At 40.5% G+C, this 19,528-nt stretch overlaps 1 protein-coding gene across 6 annotated transcripts in view; it reads right to left on the bottom strand.

Annotated features, from left to right (window-relative positions):
• The window catches only part of LOC113498986 (GTPase-activating protein CdGAPr), a 157,996-nt gene that overhangs the window by 6,114 nt on the left and 132,354 nt on the right, over positions 1 to 19,528 (bottom strand). For 3 of the 6 annotated variants that reach the window (XM_026879280.1, XM_026879277.1, XM_026879279.1), the window contains exons 3-23: positions 19,417 to 19,493; positions 18,070 to 18,173; positions 17,163 to 17,301; positions 16,253 to 16,412; positions 15,476 to 15,660; positions 14,505 to 14,596; positions 13,551 to 13,608; positions 12,259 to 12,394; positions 11,288 to 11,466; positions 10,769 to 10,967; positions 9,583 to 9,714; positions 9,063 to 9,213; positions 8,731 to 8,820; positions 7,910 to 8,001; positions 7,230 to 7,380; positions 6,838 to 6,898; positions 6,002 to 6,105; positions 5,437 to 5,561; positions 4,770 to 4,862; positions 1,657 to 1,795; positions 872 to 978 (exon numbers count right to left, since the gene is read on the bottom strand). In XM_026879280.1, the coding sequence (XP_026735081.1) occupies positions 872 to 978; positions 1,657 to 1,795; positions 4,770 to 4,862; positions 5,437 to 5,561; positions 6,002 to 6,105; positions 6,838 to 6,898; positions 7,230 to 7,380; positions 7,910 to 8,001; positions 8,731 to 8,820; positions 9,063 to 9,213; positions 9,583 to 9,714; positions 10,769 to 10,967; positions 11,288 to 11,466; positions 12,259 to 12,394; positions 13,551 to 13,608; positions 14,505 to 14,596; positions 15,476 to 15,660; positions 16,253 to 16,412; positions 17,163 to 17,301; positions 18,070 to 18,173; positions 19,417 to 19,493 (2,574 nt within the window). The remainder of the gene's footprint in view (positions 1 to 871; positions 979 to 1,656; positions 1,796 to 4,769; positions 4,863 to 5,436; positions 5,562 to 6,001; positions 6,106 to 6,837; positions 6,899 to 7,229; positions 7,381 to 7,909; positions 8,002 to 8,730; positions 8,821 to 9,062; positions 9,214 to 9,582; positions 9,715 to 10,768; positions 10,968 to 11,287; positions 11,467 to 12,258; positions 12,395 to 13,550; positions 13,609 to 14,504; positions 14,597 to 15,475; positions 15,661 to 16,252; positions 16,413 to 17,162; positions 17,302 to 18,069; positions 18,174 to 19,416; positions 19,494 to 19,528) is intronic. The other 3 variants (XM_026879278.1, XM_026879282.1, XM_026879281.1) reach the window with 3 other exon arrangements.

The raw sequence follows: 19,528 nt of genomic DNA on the forward strand, positions 1-19,528 counted from the left end.
CAAACTACAATTTTATAATACCTAAACCCTTTTCAAATACCATAGTTTATCTTTCAATTACTAAACTATTATACGCTACAGCGAAGTACAAAATATGAATTAAAAAAAACTTATATTTGGACTAACAATTACATGTACATCTTCAAATATTTGATTTCTTCTAGTTTGGCACGATTTCTGCAAGAATCATTTGAATCACTTATTAAGCTAGCTGTTACCAGCGTGCAGCGGGTAAGTTAATAAACCTATCATATCCTACTTCATATCCGACACTTATACACGGTGATTTTTTAGTCGTCTTACAAAAGGAGCCCAGTTCATGAATCCGACGTAAAATACCCCTAGGCGCGATTTTTTTTTTATGACCAACTAAGATAATAAGTACGAAGAAAAATTAAACAAGAGAAATCTGAAAATACTCTTAAAAATGATAAAATTGCCCCCGCTCGCACCCCTCACCATTGTTACAAGGCTCGGACCGCACTCGCAACAGAGCTATGTTTCTAAAAAACTACGAATTGCATCATAATATTGCATTTTAAATTTATTCAAATCTCATAATTTTTTTTTTTTTTATCATGAACGTGTTCTAGTCATTGGATAGAAGAACTGGGCTGCTTTTGTTAGACGACTAAAAAATCACGGTGTATTGATAAACGTTAGAAATCCGTACATTATAAACTCCTACAGCGTTACTATTAAAAACAAAAAGTTGCTTGAAGATCAAAAACTTAACCTTAGTCACGTTGACAAACCCACAGACACACAAACCATTTTCATAGACTTTAAAGCAAGTGTATCACGCTGACAGACACACAGACACACATACCATGTTTAACAACAAGTACTATACGTATATAAGACAACTCACCGCTCAGCCAGCTCGTTGGCCTGGTGTATGTCGACGCGCAGGTTGCGCCGCGGACTGGGCTCCGCGCTGCACAGTCCCGACTCGGGCGGGGATGAGCAGAGAGAGTCCTGTTATAATGTCACTGTTAGGTTCTGCAGTTTCAATGCGAACTGCAGACAAAAGGTATAGTCCGATTGCAGTTCAATAGGTCTGCACGTTTGGTTTGGACTATTGCAGTCGTGTCAACTGCGCTTTAAGGGCAATTTGAGGTTGGATTGCTGTTGAAATGCGGTCCGTCTGTCTAAAGTCTTAGAAGATAAAGAGAAAGATCGTTTGATGTTGTGATTGGTGGGGATTTTTTTTTATTATCTTTTATCTTTTCTTCAGTTACTATTTTTTTCCGGGTTGAGACGCTAATAACATCCACCCACGCCGAGAGCACACCGTGGGACAACATCGTAACCCAACCAACTAAAAAACAGGAATTTAATCCTTGTATTGCGGGGCGTGTACAAAGTCACTCAGACTCAGGACAAGCATTCGCGGATCACACAAACGCTTGGCCTACGCGGGCATCGGACCCGCGACACGTCGCGCTCATTGGGTTTGACGTGGTGACCTCAACCACTCGGTCACATATGCCCCTGCTGAGGGCACGGAGTGAGTATACATCGGTCCTCCACCAACTACAAAAACCCTATTGGCACCGTGCCCCCCCCCCCCAAAGACCTGAAGCTATAACATATCTCTACGCCCCCTCCCACGGACCTGAAGCTATGACATATCTATACGCCCCCCCCACGCACCTGTGCATTGTTGACGTGTATCTGAGTGTCGTCCTCCTCGCTGAACATGTGGTGGTCGCGCTCCTGCGGGGACAGCCGCAGCCGCATGTCCGCCAGCTCCGCCTGCCACGGCTCGAAGTACGAGTCGCACGACGACGATCTACACGCAAAACATTTATAAATATGTATAACTGTCCCGGCGATAATCACACGACGCCTAACAGTCGATGATCACAGTGGAGACAAGATATTAAGGGTGGACCCTTATCACTTGGGGTCTAAACAGACGGACCGCATTTCAACTGCAATACATAAATACCTATATATACTACATATATTATAAATACATACATAAATACCTATATATACAAACCTGATAACTTAGATTATCTTGTACTAACATTTTTGCGTTACTATATGAGACTCAACCGGAGTCCACAGTCAAACTGTTCAAAACTGTTTTTTGGACCAATGTATTAACATAAGTCTAATTATAAACAAATAAATCATAATAACTTTGCTGTAACGGTTGGTTTGCAGTCCTACTGCGGTCGTGTCAACAGTGACGCGACCGCAGTAGACAGCATTCAAACTGCAAATTTGCAATTGGATTGCAGTTGAAATGCGGTCCCGTCTGTTTAGACCTTTAGGGTTATGAAAAATAGATAGTACCCGATTCTCAGACCTAGTGAATACGCATATAAAATTTGGTAAAAATCGGTTAAGCCGTTTCGGAGGAGTACGGTAACTAACATCGTGACACGGGAATTTTATATATTAGAAGAAGTATTATGGTATATACAATAATGAGAAAGCGAAATCTTTGGTGGTTGTCAACGTGTGTAGAGAGACTGGTAATAATTACTAGGGATATCTAGAGAGAGAGAGAGAGAGAGAGAGAGATAGATAATAATAATACTATAAATAATAAATGTGGACAACATCGCATACATTGTTCTGAACCCAAAGTAAGTTGCTAAAGCACTTGTGTTATGGAATTCAGATACAACGAAAGTACCACAAACACCCAGACCCGAGACAATGTAGAAATGTGAATTTTTACATTGACCCGACCGGGGATCGAACCCGGGACCTCAGAGCTCGACCACGGAGGTCGTCGAACACTATCTTTTGTTTCCCTCACACACTACTAGTCTGGAAACAGTCAGAGCCTACTCAACACTATAAAATTATTAATACGCAATCAACAAATAATTAATTCATCTAAACATACATAAATAACACTCAGACACAAATAATTATAGTTTGCCCCAACAGTGACAAAATTCACAACTCAAACTAAAAGCAAGACAGAATAGTAGATAATATTCTACCATTATAGTAGAAATAGAAACTACGTGGTAGCTTTTTCAAAATTCAATATAGTAGGCGAAGAGAGATCACAAGCAGGACACGATTTTGAAAATAAACATATATATATATATGTATATAGAAATATACTAGAATTTAATTTTATACCCCCTTTTATAAGTATTATTAGCAAAGCTATATAAAACGTTCACCGCTTAGTAGGTCCATACCGAAAAAGAGAGAAACAAGCGAGATAAATACGGCTCCCATAACGGAAATAATAAAATCCCTACTAATATTATAACTGCGAAAGTAACTCTGTCTGTCTGTCTGTCACGCTTTCACGTCTAAACCACTGAACTGATTTTAATGAAATTTGGTACAGAGATAGAGTTTACCTTGAGAAGGAACATAGGATAGTTTTTATCCCGGACTTTTAAGAGTTCTCTTGGAAACGCGATATAGCCGACCTCGACGCGGGCGAGAAGCTAGTAAAATTATATTTTATCTTTTAACATTTGCTTAAGAACGTTATTAAATAATTAATTATGATTCACCTCACGAAATTAATTACAATAAGGATATTTTTTCCCATGTTCGTCGTGTACTTGAATCAATTATAATGAAAACATATTTTTAAAAACGTATATTGAGTAAATTACTGAGAATTAAAGTAACGTCACGAGAAACTCTCCTAAACTATTAAGCAGTTTATCTTTTGCAATGTCTATTGTTCAGATAAACGCAAATACAGGTGTCTAATCAACATCAAATGTTTTTATATCAAACTAGCTATCCCGGCGAACTACGTACCGCCTAACAATTAATGTACAATATGTTTTTTTTTGTAACTTTTCCAATATTTTAATACCGTTTTAACCTTCCCTGGACTGCTATATTTAAAGACTAAAATGAGATAAATCAGTTTAGCCGTTCTCGTGTTTTAGCGGGACTAACGAACAGCTATTCATTTTTATACATAAGAAGATAGGCCATTTTCCAGGCAATTTTTAAACGTAACAGTAATGACTCTAGTTGCACGGTAAAAATGTCATTCATATATAGAAGAACCGGCAAGAAACTCCACTAGTTAATAATAAATTTTTATCATCTTTCTGATGGACTAGAAACTTTTTTTTTCAATTATTAATAAAACCCAGAGATTCTAGAAATAGGATAGTTATAGCAGATATTTAGTTTTCCCAATACTGTTATTATTGAAAGTACACAAAACAATAGATTAATATTATTTACAAACACAAAATTCAAACCTCACAAGACAGATTTCGTATGTTTGTCTGTCACTGTCACTATAACTTTATATATTAGTACAAATGTTAGTTAACACAAATACACATGATTAAACGGACATCGATTATATTGACAAATACCGCTTCCGTATTGGAAATTACCAGTTAGGAATACCAATTAATTGAATAGGTCAAAACGGCAAACCCATTATGACCTCGCGTAGGACAAGCATTTGTGTGATCTACGAATGCTTGTCCTGAGTCTGGGTGTCTTTGGGCATGTGACTTTAAATTTTTGTTAATTTTCTTATTTAAAATGAGCTCTTTATGCAAGATTGACTGCTAATAACTATTTTCGACTATAATTTTTATTCTGAGGGGATAAACTTCGCAATAACCAATTCTTTTTTAATGATAAATTTGATAATATCCAAGTAATATTCACAGTAAGCGGCATTTTAAATATAATCAAAAACCCTAAAAAAAATAAGCGTAAATACGATTTGAAGTTTAATCATGTTAACAAAGCCCTCACAAGACATCCGTCTGTCTGTTTGTCTGTTCGTTTGTTACCTTATATCGTCACACTGACTGTCCACGCATTGCGCGCGAGTCTCGTTCAACAAGTCGCTGTGGAGCCAGAAACCGAAAGACGCTGAACGGCTTCTTGAATTATAAACAAAAAATATAAAAACTAATATTATGTGCTAATTACCTAAATATTTTTTTAAGAAGTAATATAAACAAAATGGAGGCTCTCGTGGCTAGCTCATACTTTGTATGGGTGGTCATCTGCCTTAACATGTTCCTCCGAGTTTCGGAAGGTACGTAAAATTGTGGGTCCCGGCTGTTCTTTACACATCTTTGGCAGTCGTTACGGATACATACCGGATGGGTGACCATTTCAAAACATCGCCAACTGCGTCCTGCTAGTGATCTCTTCATTTATTACATTTTTTATAAAAAATACAACACGTATACTATAAAATTGCTTGTAGTACCGTACTTGAAAAGTCTGACAACCAGTCTAACCAAGGGGTATCGTGTTGCCCAGGTAACTGGGTTGAGGAGGTCAGATAGGCAGTCGCTCCTTGTAAAACAATGGTACTTAGTTGAATCCGGTTAGACTGGAGGAAGCCGACACCAACGTAGTTGGGAAAAGGCTGGGACGATGATGCTTGTTTCTATGACTTATAGTTAATCATTTTACCTTACTTTCAGTCTAGTTTTTGTGTATTACCTGGTATGATGTTTCAAAGGCGCGGCGGGTCTGTCCGCTAGGGGCGCTAGTGTGTCCGTGTCCGAGGCGAGCGACTCGCAGGACTTTACGGGACGCAAGCCCACGCCGCACATCGGGATGTCAGCCTGATGAAGGATATATTGTGTAAGTGTTGAACTACTTTCAATTTTGAATATTATTTAATGGCAGTTTCGCCCTGAGACAAATTTAACACATCATCATTCTAACGAATCAGGTCCTCTAAAATTTTGCAATGTACTATTCGCCCGATTGCTGTGAATGTACTACTTATTGTTTTCTGTGGACTGTACTTTTGGTTTGCAGTTCTATTGCAGTCTTGTTAACTGCATTCGGATTGCACTTGAACTGCAATCTGCATGTCGTTAATAGTCATCTAATAGGATGTCATCTAACACCTATCTTATATCCCAGTGCTGGGTAAAATAATGTGTCGAGGTCTGTCTTTCTGTTTGTCTGTCAGTTAGTCTGTCTGTCTGTAAGTCCGTCTATCTGTCTGTCTGTTAGTCTGTCTGTCTGTCAGTCCGCCTGTGTATGGTGTAGTTACCTGCGGCGGGTCGGGCGGCTGCGGCAGGCTGGCGGGCGCGCGCTGCTTGCTGCGGGAGAACAGCCCGCGCCAGCCCGCCGGGGAGCGCTTCACACCGCGCTTGCCTGGTGTATGAACAAACATACATACAATATTATATTATGATAGACAGATGACAAAAAAACAAGTCCCGCACTAAGGAATTTAATCCTTGTGTCGCGGGTGGTTTCACAAACATTCAAGTCACATGCACAAAGACACCCAGACTTAGGACAAGCATTCGTGGATCACACAAATGCTCACCACTCGGCTAATCAATGGCTCAGTGGTGAGCAGTCGATTGATATATGTATATTACGTAATAAAAAAATAAACATAATAATATAATAAACGACTTGAAATACAATACTAATGAGGTAAAACTGGTGACTTTGTGATTAGACAAAATTACAGATATTTCACGTTAAATGAAATAAGAATCAAGAAAATCAGTTTCTCCAGTCCGAAGGTATGAGGTTACAACCATACAAAAACAATGATTTGAGAAACACTTCCATTTTGAAAATAGAGAAGTTATTTTTTTATAAGCGATTCCCGCATTAAGAAAGGACTGAAATTCTTGGGTCGCAAAAACATTCAATTCCTACGCAAAAGCGTTCGTAGATCACACAAGTGCTTGTCCTACGCGGGGATCGAACCGACGACACGTCTCTCGAAATATTTTTATCTATTTCACAATTATTTTTGACCTATATAACTAGGCTATTCTTGCAGTAAAAAAAATGTGTGCAGCGAACAAAAAATAAGTGTCTTTATGTGCAATGCGCAAAAATGGGACTTTTATATGACAAACTTACCGGGAACAGGCAGATCTAGTACCGTGTGGTACTGCGGGAGATTGTTGGGGCCAGACCCGACCTAGGTGGAAACAAAAATATTAAGTTATTGAATATTAATTCAACGACTTGCTTCATTCATTAACGGCCTAGCCTTTTCCCAACTATATTGGGGTCGGCTTCCAGTCTAACCGGATTCAGCTAAGTACCAGTGTTTTACAAGGAGCGACTGCCTATCAGACCTCCTCAACACAGTTACCTGGTTAACACAATAGCCCTTAATTAAACTGGTTGTCAAACTTTCTAGATTCTGACTACCTGTAACGGCTGTCAAAGATGTATGAATAACAGCCGGGACCCACAATTTAACGTGCGAGAAGGCTAGGCTAATGATGATGACGTGTCTGACTGACCTCTATATACTTGGGTCGCAGATGCGAGGAGGGTCTGAGCTGCGTGTTGTCGGCGGCGGCGGCGGCGATGGCCCCCGAGGCGGGCGGCAGGCGCGGGCTGCCCGCCGCCCGCCCTGACCCCGCCGCCCCGCGACGGCGAGCCTCTTCCAGACTGGGGGAGGAAGATAGAGGATTAAATATCATCATATTTATCTTTATTGGTTATTTTTATTTGTTATAAGAGACTTTCACATGAGTTAATTTAATCCTTCTAGCGGATGGTTTGAAAAATATTCAAGTCACATGCACGAAGACATCCAGACTCGGGACAAGCATTCGTGGATCACACAAATGATTACAGTATGCGGGTTTCGAACCCGGGACAGGTAGAGCACAGTGAGTTTGGTTTCATGACCATAACTAATCTGCTAAGCAACCATTGCTAAGCAGATAATAATACTAATACTTGTAACATTCGTATTTTATAAACAGACGGAGAGAAAAGAAGCTTAAAAGCAGTGTTGGAAAGGAAAAGGAACAGTAGAGTGGACTATTACCAATTCACAAAAGAGAGCGAAAAACAATGGAATATAAGAAAGGAAAGAATAAAATAGGGACAGTTGTAAGGCGAGGAGAGAGAAAGAGATGAATAGAGAACAATCTAGTCAGTCTAAGCTTTATTGCTTTCTCACGCAACTTACCTCAACAACTTGGTGGGCGGATTGATGGGCAGACTCTTCGGGCGACGACACGACTCCGTACCGCGCAACTCCACTTGAGATTCACAACGTTCCTGTATAAAAAAAGGATAACTTCAAAAATGTATGTCTCATTGTGTTTTATAGGAGAAACCAGTCAAGTGCGGGCAGGACTCGCGACTCTGGATCCCATGCAAATAAGCTAAATTAAAATAAACGGCTCGGGTAAACAAAGAAATTTGAGAGGAACAGCATTTTTTTTCGATTAATTGGGATTAAATAGATCAAATAGTTGGGAATTGTCGATTAACCACAACATAAATTTTAGTATTTGTTGGAATAACAGCAACAAAAATGTATAATCTCTGAAATGTCAACTGTCTGTCTAGCTATCACTTTATCTTACATGACGTACAGCCTAGTGAACACGGATAGAGAGCATTCATTTTTGACTTGACTGACCTGTTGGTCTAGTGGTTAGTGACCCTGACTGCTATACCGGAGGTCGTGGGTTCGATTCCCACCCAGGACAAATGAATGTGTGATGAGCACGATCATTTGTTCTGTGTCTGGGTGTAATTTATCTATATTATGTATGTATTTAGAAATATATAAGTATGTTTATCAGTTGTCTAGTACTCATAATACAAGCTCAGCTTAGTTTGAGACTAGACGGCGTTGTGTGAAAGTTGTGGAATATTTATTTATTTCATAGCATTTTGTTCAGTTTGTAACCTAGGGGTACGGAACCCTAAATATGCATTTACCTAGTAAGACACTATAATTATGGAGGGGGAGGTGAGGGGGGAGGGTAAGAATATTACTTGTTCCAGAGATTCAGGTCCCGACTCCTCTCCCTGTTCCTGCGCGAACAACTCCTCAGCGTAGCAGATCAGGAACTCTGTTACTACCGCCTGTAACAGACATAAATAACATAACATAGTTAAGTATTTGATAAAGACTTAACTGTGCAATTAAATGCAGTATTTAGATCTTGTTCATTGCACAAGTTGCACTCAAATGCTGGAGCGTACAGTTTGTTCAATGCACATACAAAAGACAAATAAAAAAAATACCCAGACGCCTGAAGACAAATAAAATTATTTTCCAATATTAATTTTCCCCAGTTTCCTCAACAGTGGGCCGGCTACGTTACCTGCACAGCGACCCCCTGTAGCGCGTGTTGCGGTCTGGGCGCTCGCAGTAAGTTCGGCGCCCACACTATGGCCATGTTCCTTGCGGTCATGCCGGTCTGCTCGCCCAACAGTGAGACTCGGCGGAGATGGCGCATCAGGTAGGCAAGGGTCCTGTTGGGCAAAGATGTATAATATATAGAGTAATTGTACAAAATGAAGTAATCATAGTATCGCGCTATGTTGTATTTCACAAATTGAAAGGTAGAAGACCATCCTTGCACATGAGTAAATACTTTAATCAGGTTATATGTGCACAATCGGTTTGTGCATACACATTTCTTCACAGTCGATATTAACACAGCTAGTCCGAGCATAGCTAGTTTAAACACACCGGATATGTGCACATTGGTCCGTGCACTAGTATATGGGCAGCTAATTCGTTCACATCTGTTTCGACCATAGTTGAAACGTGCACAGTCCAGTTGATCAGTACACAGCTGCTTTGTGCACAGCTCACAACATAATTAATATGCAACGTACCTATAATGCGGCGGCGGCAGCTTGACCACCGCGTCCCTGACCGCGCGCAGTCTCGCCGCCTCGTCGCCTGACGTCACAGCCGACACGAAGCTCTCGTACAACTGGTATGTGCACAGCGGGTTTGGGAGCTCACTGGTAACATAGAAACGTATAATATAACTTTAGGTAGAGCAAACTTATAAAAAAATGCAAATTAAAACTGGGTTGAACAACTTATACATTGAGACAGATCTGCAGCTAAACAGATGGTGAAAAGGTGTTTAAATTTTTAGTTGATTAACAAAAATTTGTACACTCTGTGTTTCTCTCTAATCTCTCTCTCTCTCATCAGGCATTTCTATTGTCAAGCCTATTGTGCAAGCCACTTTTTTCATCTTTATTAGAGTTGTCTGACCGAGAAATTGATATAAATAAAGTCGCCGGAAACGGCAGAATATTATGGAGCGAAAATTTTTGTAACATCTCAATTACCATAATTCTTACAAATAAATATATCTTATCTTATCGAATAACCGATTTAGTCGATTGAAATAAAACCACTTTTTGGGATTTTATCGCGGTTTAATTTTAGATTTTAGTTCCCGACGTTTCGACACCATTGCAGGTTGGTCACTTGACCATGATACCTGCAAAGGTTGCAACCTCCAAAAATTAAAACGCGATAAAATCCGTAAAATTAGTTTAATTTCAATGTCAAATATTCGCGTAAACCTAAGAAACCACGATTTAGTCGATTTTAGTCGGTTTTTCGGTTTGCGTGAACCCGGTTTTGTATTTCCTAAGTCCAACAGTCTAATCTACTGACAAAATAGACGACTAAGCTCTATGAAATGCTCAGAATAGGGATGATGACTGGGTACAAAAAGAAAAAATCTCATTAGTCCCTCAGTTAGATAATTGAAAAGTATGGGACACGTATTTTTTCCTTTTTCAGGAAAACTAGAATTGACAAAGATTAACTGCTTTAAAGTTTAGGAGAGGGGGCTTGTGACGTAACGATATGGTAAAATTTATACATAATCGTGACGTCACGCGTAAGTTTCATTCACTGTAATTTGGTCAATTTACGTTTGTGGGACAAATAAAAAAATACGTATCCATTATTATACAAAAAAACTACAAGACGGACACTGCAAAAAAAAATTGTTATCATCCCTATTGAACTGTAATAGGTGAATCTACTGACCGGAAGTACATCTTGAGCAGCGAGGGCACGGCGTGCGGGTCCCGCAGCGTGGCGGGCGCCGCCAGGTCGGGCGCGGCGCCCGCGTCGAAGGCGGCGCGCAGGCGCTGCGTGAGCCCCGCGCCGCCCGACAGCCGGTACACGCCGTCCACCGCGCCGCGCGCCTCGATGGCCGCGCAGCACTCCACCAGCACCGCGGGCACTGCGCAGTAAACAGACTTAGGGCTGCATGAAAGACTCTACTCTTTTTCATGGGATAAGGGGAAAGCGAGAGAACGAATCTGCTAATTTATTACCTTCGCTAATTTTTGATTGATTTGTTTATAAACTGACAAAATATAAAATATAAAAAAAACCGGTTGGTAGAGATATGTGACGCAATATTGTAACGGACTTCCATTAAATTATCGTCCAGTTAATGAGATAACTGGACAATAATACAGCGGAATTCAAATAATAAGGCAGTTTTACTTCAAAAATACTTCATAAACCCACTTTTCCACATTCCGAAGACAAACTCACCCTCATGCCCGCAGTTCAACAGATGCTCCCCAAGGTCACAGCCGAAGACCCTCTCCCGGAGTATGCCCTGCTGCTTGAGACTGCGCCGGGAGGGTCGCGACAGGATGAAGCTCCGAAACAGGGAGATCAGCTTGCCGTGCTTGCGGAGAACCGGCTTTATAGGGGCCACGGCCACTGAGCTATAGGGGAAAATTAAAGAGTATTAGAGATTTTTTGGTTGCGATTGAAAAAGGAGACCTGTTCGTTTAGTGGTTTGTTGCCTTTACAGCTATAACGGAGGCTGTGAGTCGCTTTGTGTTTGGGTGTATTTAAAATAGTATATCAATAATATTGACGTATTTAACAGACATAAGACACAGACATAAGACATTTATAGTTGACCACTCACAGGGCCTTATGTCAAAACTTGTGGAACCCTACTTTAATATTATAAACGAAAATGTTTGAATGTATGGATGGATGTTTGTTCCTATTTGACACAAAATCTACTGAATTGCTTTAGACGAAACTTGTTACATAGATACGTTATAACCAGGATTAACACAAATGACAGATTTTTATCCCGATTTACTACTTTTGTGGGATCATTTTCGATTTGTATCAAGCGGGCCCGCGGGCAACAACTTAACAGTACATATACCAAGCTTCGCCGAATCTGCTACTAGATGGCGTAGTACCAAAACCTGTATATAACATTACACAAACACAGCAGCAGTAGTATAGTTACCGGCACAGAACTTGAGCGCTCGGCGGAAGAGTGGAGATCGCTTTGCGCATCGTAAAATAATTTCAACCACTCATGTCGGCTACATTATGACGCGATGCGCTGCGGGACAATCACTGCACTGTAGTCCGCCCCGCGCCTCACTTCATACCGCAAAAGGGACACAAACAATCATTTCTGCGCAGGTGAAGGTCAGCGCTCAAGATCCGTGCCGGTAACTGTATCTACATATAAGACATGAACTCACCCGACGATGGGCGGCGGCTGCGTCATGTGTCGCGGCACCTTGTCCCCGATGACGGCCACGCAGTGGTGCGGGAAGAAGCCCACGCGGAAGCCGCGCTTGCCTCGCCACCACACCGACTCCTGCGGGCCTAGCAGCACTTGCGGGTGATGGCGGGTCAGACTCGCGGGGGGGGGGGGGAGGCCCGAGCGGAGGGAGGGAGGCGGATAAAACTAGCCATCATCTTGTCTCAATCGTGACTAAACTACAACTGCACAAGTAAGGCGATAACGGGTTAAGCTGCACTTGATACGGTCGAACCGTGGATGAATGACCGTGAGTTCCTTCGACTTTCCAAGAGCACATTAAATTGTGAATCCTAGCTATTATTTATACAGATTTGTTAGTCGTTACGGGGTATTTAGAAGCTAGAAAGTCTGACAACCAGTCTGCATGCATCAGCATACATTTTTCAGAACTTTAGCAGGCTTTCAGTCTTACTAGATACAGCTAAGTATCTGCCCCCTTCAACCCAGTTACCTAGATAACACAATACCCCTAAGTAAAACAGGTTGTCTGACATTCCAACTTCCAACTAGCCTTAATGACTGTCAAAGATGTATGAATAACAGCAGGGAACCACAATTTAAAACGTCATCCGAAACACGAAGAAACTCGTTATGACATAAAGCTCACCCATCCTCGGACCGACAGTATCAATTGTAACTTAACCTGTGCTCGAACAACTCATGCTTTTAATTTACACATATATAATAAACAACGCGTTTAGTTTTATCCGTCTACCTCCTCTGATCCGGCCAAACTCACGCCCCCACTTTAGTGATATAGGATTGTTAATGAAACTACTAATTGAGTAGTTGAGTGATAGCCGTATTCAGGAACAACGCATAGCAAAGCATCTTGTAATGCTATGTTTAACATTTTTATATGAAAATAGATACAAGTACAAAACAAATATAACGTGAACAAGTCTGTCTTTATTATTTTCACATTAGATATATAGAAAAATAAAACTTCAAAATTGCACTCAGACAAGTATTGTTCTTGCATACAGATGTTAATGTAATGATTTCACAATCCTATCAAAATTCAAATTAAAAATATGACACAAAATATAAAAGATTTCACAAAAAAATCTACAACTTAAAAAAAAATATAAATCCCTTTTTATAACATTCAGTCAATTTCTAAATGTCTGTGACTACAGTGAATAATTTAAATTTAATTAACCGACTAACACAGTTTTTGCAACATATCTATATAAAATCATAATACATAATAAAATAGATGCTTACCTGGCATATCAATGATCGATATCATATCGCCTACTTCGAAACTGATTTCATCTCGCGCCTGTAACAAATACACATGTTAGAATTTGAATTCTAAATATTATAAATAATGGAATATTCTTTATTGTACACCATGGAATTGCAGAAGTGATTCATTTGTATATTTTTAATTATTTAATTATCACACTAATCTACCATTACAGGTTACTTAACCTAATGCGGTAGCTAGGACTAAACAAAGGTCTAAGTATTTATGTGAACTAGGGTTTCAAAGATTGAATTATTATGCACATAGTTGCAGGTCTAAATTCCAGCAACTGTTTTAATATGTAATTTTCTGATAATTCTGATATTCATAGTACATACAGTGTAAAATATATGTTGCTTTAAACGACACTCGCATTAAGGAGTTTAAATTCTCGTGTCGCAGAAGTTTTCACAAACATTCAAGTCACATGAACAAAGACACCCAGACTCAGGACAAGCATTCGTGGATCACACAAATGATTTTCGCTCTCGGAGGGTTTGGTGTGAGCGGTTTAATCAAACAATCTGCTATCCGTTTATTTACTTTCAGTAGTATAACTGTAAATTTTGAATACCGTTGCTATTTAAACTCTGACGCCAGTTTGTACATCAAACATACGATAAGAAGAATGGTGTTCATTTTTCAAGGCTCAATTTTTTTATGAAACTTTTTATTTGAATGATCTACGACTTGTTTGATATTTGGCTTAAGCCATAATATCGCATATTTATAAAAAGGACACACAGCACAGCAGCGTGCACAGCTTTTTTTGGGTATTTTGATTTTAATGAGATGTAATGGGGGTCAAAGGTTTTACGAGGCTTTGAAATTTGACAGAAATATTGTTTATTTAAAAATAATGAGAACCACCGCTTAACCGAAGTCCAAGTCCAAGTCGTTGACAACAGCTAGTATTATTATAAACATACCTGCGACACATATTTCCTGACGGAGTACGCCGCTGCGACGGCGGGCGTGTTGATGGATGAGGAGTCCTCGTTGGCCACCAGCAGTTTGTGACCTGCGAGGAATAATATTATTTTGTCATACCATAGCGTTTTATATACACAGTCCTATTTTGCACAGCCACATTTCAACAATTGTACGACCCTAAGAGCGAATAAAAATTATATACATACTATTATAGCCTGTAAGATTTACGAATAAAAAAAAAACTACCAAAAGCTAGGGTTCCGTTTTTCGTCAGTATATTTAAGTTAAATACAAAATTTACTAATAAAATGCGAGTTTTTTTACCCGGCTTGGTGCGAGGCCTTAGAAGGAAAGAAAGAAAGCATTTATTCGCGGTTATGACGCATATAGGACACTAAACAGACATGCAAATATAAATACAAAGGAACAAGGTACGAGAAAATATGCGCCACAAGCACGCGGGGTGGTCCTCGCTCAGCATATGCATCGATCCTATGCTAGACAGTGTCGCAGCGCTCATTTTCAATCTTTGACGTGAATCTGTGAAAATCACCTTAGCTACGCGTCATTTCATAACATCTTTTTATTTAAACTCCATTTGAAGACGAACACGTAAAGACGAAATTTTGCTGTTTTCGCTAAATCTATACCAATATATAAAGCTGAAGAGTGTTTGTTTGTTTGACCGCGCTAATCTCAGGAACTACTGGTTAGAATTGAAAAAAACTTTTTGTGTTGAATAGACCTTTTATCAAGGAAGGCTATAGGCTACATAACATCACGCTGCGACTAATAGGAGCAAAGATACAATGGAAAATGTGGAAAAAACGGGGAAAATTCTAAGCACGTGGACGAAGTCGCGGGCAACAGCTAGTTCCCAATATAAGTTAAGCCCAGCAACAGGATCTAAAACAGCCTATATTAAAAAAAAATGTAAATGAAACCTCTCCAAGTCTACCCAACCGACCTTTATTGTCCATCTGCAGCCAGTTGAGCACTGGGCCGCAGTTGATGGAGTCGTCCGCGATGATGGACAGATGGTGCACGTAGTCCGCTATGAGGCGCTGGTACTCCGCCGGGGACTTGGCGAGGGCGGCCGGGATCTTCTCGCTGAGGTTGGGCAGGCCGGACACCTTGCGGTCGTAGATGCATCTGGGGGCGAGTGGGATTGATGGGTTATTATGAGAAAAATTGTGGCGATCATGGTTTTTGTGTCGACTCGTTGTTGTGAAAGGTGGTGTTGTGGTGTTGGTGGTGGTGGTGGTAGTGGTGGTGGCAGTGGTCAGTCATGTTGTGGTAGAATTGTTAGTGGTGGCGTACTACCAACTCAATACTGGTATTGGTATTGGTCAAGGTGGTAGTGCAAGTGGGGTTGATGATAAAAGGTGACTGTGTTGGTGATATTGGTTGTGGTGTTGATTTTGATCGCGGTGATGTTATTTTGATCGTGGCGTTGGTAGTGGTATTGGTGTCAGGCTGCGGTACTAGTGGTGTTTTTTCGGAGGAAGTGGAGTTGGTGGTGACAGGTGGTGGTAGTGGTGTCATCTGGCGATAGTAGTGGTGGTTATTGGTGTCGATATTAATCACGGTGGTGGTGAAAATAGGGGTAGTGACTGGTATTGTTGGTGTTGACTGGTAAAAGTGGGATTGGTGGTGGCAGGTGGTAGTAGTTTTTAGTGCTAGTGTCTAGTCGTGGTATTGTTCAAGGTGGCGCTAGTAGTGATGGTTTCCATCTCCTAGGTACCTGTGCAGCATGTCATCCAGCTGCAGGAAGTTGTGCTTGTTCCTGGTGAGGGTCCAGTCGCGCAGGTCGCAGGCCCCGGACCAGCTGCCGCACAGCGCGCGCCCCGCGTCCTCCTCGCAGCCGCCCGACACGTGCGAGCGGACCTGCAGCGACACCCAGCCTGGCGGTAGGGCAACGTGAAGGATTACACAACGCCATCTAGTCTCAAACTAAGCACAGCTTGTATTATGAGTTCTAGGCAAGCGATCAACGTACTTATATATTTGTGAATACATACATATATACAGACAAAGTAAAAATCATCGTGCTCATCATAAAACATTTGTTTCGGGGCTGGAATCGAACCAACATTATAGGCAGACAACCACATTATAGCAGTCAGTGATCCACGAATGCTTGTCCTGAGTCTGGGTATCTTTGTGCATGTGACTTGAATGTTTGTGAAACTTTCGAGATACAAGGATTTAATTCCTTAGTGCGGACGTTGCTTTTTTTACACTTATTTTTTGTTCACGAGTTAAAAGTAAAATACATACCACTAAATCGAAATCTGTCTGGACTTTTTTGTAGTTAAAAGAAAAATTACTTTTCCAACACTTTTTGGAAATCTATCTTTTTTTTTTAAACGACTCCCACACTAAGGAATTTAATATTTGTGTCGCGGGGGGTTTACAAAAATACAACTCACATGCACAAAGACACCCAGACTCAGAACAAGGACTTGTAGATCACACAAATGCTTGTCCTACGCAGAGATCGAACCCGCGACACGACGCGCCCAGTGAGTTTGGCGTGGTGACCTCAACCACTCGGGTATCCGTGCAGTCATCCAAATGTCTGACGAGCTATTTATCTTCTTTCCGTCACATACCCTACCCCTGTACATCATGTCAAGTCCTAAGGGTCGTACCTTCGTTGTCGGGGTCCTGGCAGGAGTCGTCTGCGGGCAGGCTCTCGACGCTGAGCCCGCCCAGCGCCACGCGCTCGTAGTGGAAGTGCGCGCACTCCTCCAGCTTCGGGAAGCGGCACGACGCCAGCGGCGGGATCGACTGCCAGAGAAACAAATTAAACCTTCAATAATTCAACGAAACACACGCTAGTATGAAAAGCAGTTAAGTAAATCCATACTATAATATTATAAATGCGAAAGTATCTCTGTCTCTCTTTGTCTCGCTATCACGCCAAAACTACTGAGACGATTGCATTTTGATTAATTACTTTACGATTACTTTTTAACTGAACAACGTGGGAAAAAAGAAATGAAATGACTTTTTAAAACTGAGCCAAATACGATAATGATAATCATGATACATTTCGGAAGTCCCTGTGTTTCGCAACAAGCTTGTAGGATCCTCAAATGGGTGGAATCAGGTTTGTAGTCAAAGTATCAAGTGTATTTATGCTCTCGTCCACATAGCCATGACCCTCAAAATGTAAAAAGTGTGATCCTTTTGGTAATAATATAGATTTATTTGTTTTATTTATTTATTTATACCTGGCGCTGTCGATAGTTGTCACTCCAGGCTAGTCACCCCTTAATCCCCTCCCCATTAGAGAAGGCCTTTAAAATCTTAACATAAAACATGTCTTGGACAAACTTCCCTTTACTAAGATTAAACCTTTTTCTTCTTCGGCTGAAAAATCATCAAATGAATCCCTCCGTTTTGGGTTGAGCGGAAGGGAGTGTCAGACTTCTACTGACTAAAACCCACCCATGTTCCTTCCTTTGCCCTTCGTGTACCAGGGCCACGGTAACCCTTTCCCCCTAGGATAGAATCTGCAAACATTTTGGATCACATTAAGATTGTTTTGCTCACCGTATCGTCGACGTCATAGGCCGAGGCGGAGGGCGCTGATTGGCTCATAGCGGAGGTCTGTGACGTCACCGGGGTCACCGATAGTGCCGTCAGCGATATGGACCCTGGAATTAATAATTATTATATCTAAATATATGTAAATTACATGTCACGTTGTTTGTCCGCGATGGACTCCCTAAACTTCTTTCCCGATTTCAATCAAATTTTCAGACCGTGTGTATTTTGCTCCAACTTGAAAGATAGTCGCATTTATTATTTTCTTGCAAATTAGTGATCTATAACCTAACCTCCTATTTACCACGCGGACGAAGTCGCGGGCAATTGTTAGTAATTATAAAATCTTCACATAGGGCTTTGCCATTATATTCTTCTAAAATGTTAGTAAGGTTAAATTTGACCTGCCATAAATAATATACTGTACCAAATAAATCCGTATTGTTTGAAAAATACAGCATCAAAATCTTTTTAAACACAGTTACATTCCACTTAAGCGAGGTACAGTCAACATCAAAAGTGCCGCTGTCAAAGTTGGCTGTTTTATGATTTTAATTTAACACATTATTGTATTCATTTTTCTTTTCACTTTTGACTAGTCTATAGACAAGATTCATAGTCTACGATCGCTTACTCTGACGAATCCCTCAAATGTATTGAACTGACAAGTCAAAGTCACGTCACTTGTCGAAGAGGAATTTCATTCGCATATTTGAAATTTTTATTTAATTTACATTTTTGCGATTATAATTTAATAAAATATTCTTTTTTGCAGACACATAAGTACAGGATACTACAAGAAGAAATAGTTACATGGTGCCACAATGGGAGCATATATTGCTAAATATCGCGATGTAACATTGTTAAGTGCCTCAAATACCGTTCTAAGACTTTCCTTGCCGACTGTACTTTCATATCAAAAGCAAGCCCTATCAATCCGAGTGTATAGGAACAACATTTTTATGTTTGGCGTACACAAAGCTGTTTGGTACAACAATGTTTTCGAGACAAGTTGAGAACAATGCGGGATGTTTGCCTGGAATCATAATATACAACCTTTGAGGAGCGAGTTTTCTAATACAACTTGCTTATTACATTTATAAGTAGGTATAAAACTTTTAAGACATGTGGATTATATGAACATAGGATTTACAAAATGAATGAAAAAGAGTCGTGCTCTTCTTAAGATGGGTAATCAATTGCAAAAATATCTTCTCACTTTTTCTGTTGGGAAATCATTATCATCATTAATGACTTACCCTTTGGGTTGAGCAGAAGGGAGTGTCAGAATACTACTACTGCATTAATACACTAACTAACCCCCCCCCCCCACCGAAGATAAGTGGATCTTACCAGGCGTATCCCGTTTGTTGTCCGGGTCATTGCTGGTCCTGGTCGAACCGCGGGAGTCCGAACTGAACCGCACCGATCTGGAAGCATACGATTAACATTTATATTTTGTACT

Source organism: Trichoplusia ni, chromosome 11 (genome assembly GCF_003590095.1).
Source record: "Trichoplusia ni isolate ovarian cell line Hi5 chromosome 11, tn1, whole genome shotgun sequence".
In the NCBI taxonomy this organism is placed as follows: Eukaryota; Metazoa; Arthropoda; class Insecta; order Lepidoptera; family Noctuidae; genus Trichoplusia; species Trichoplusia ni.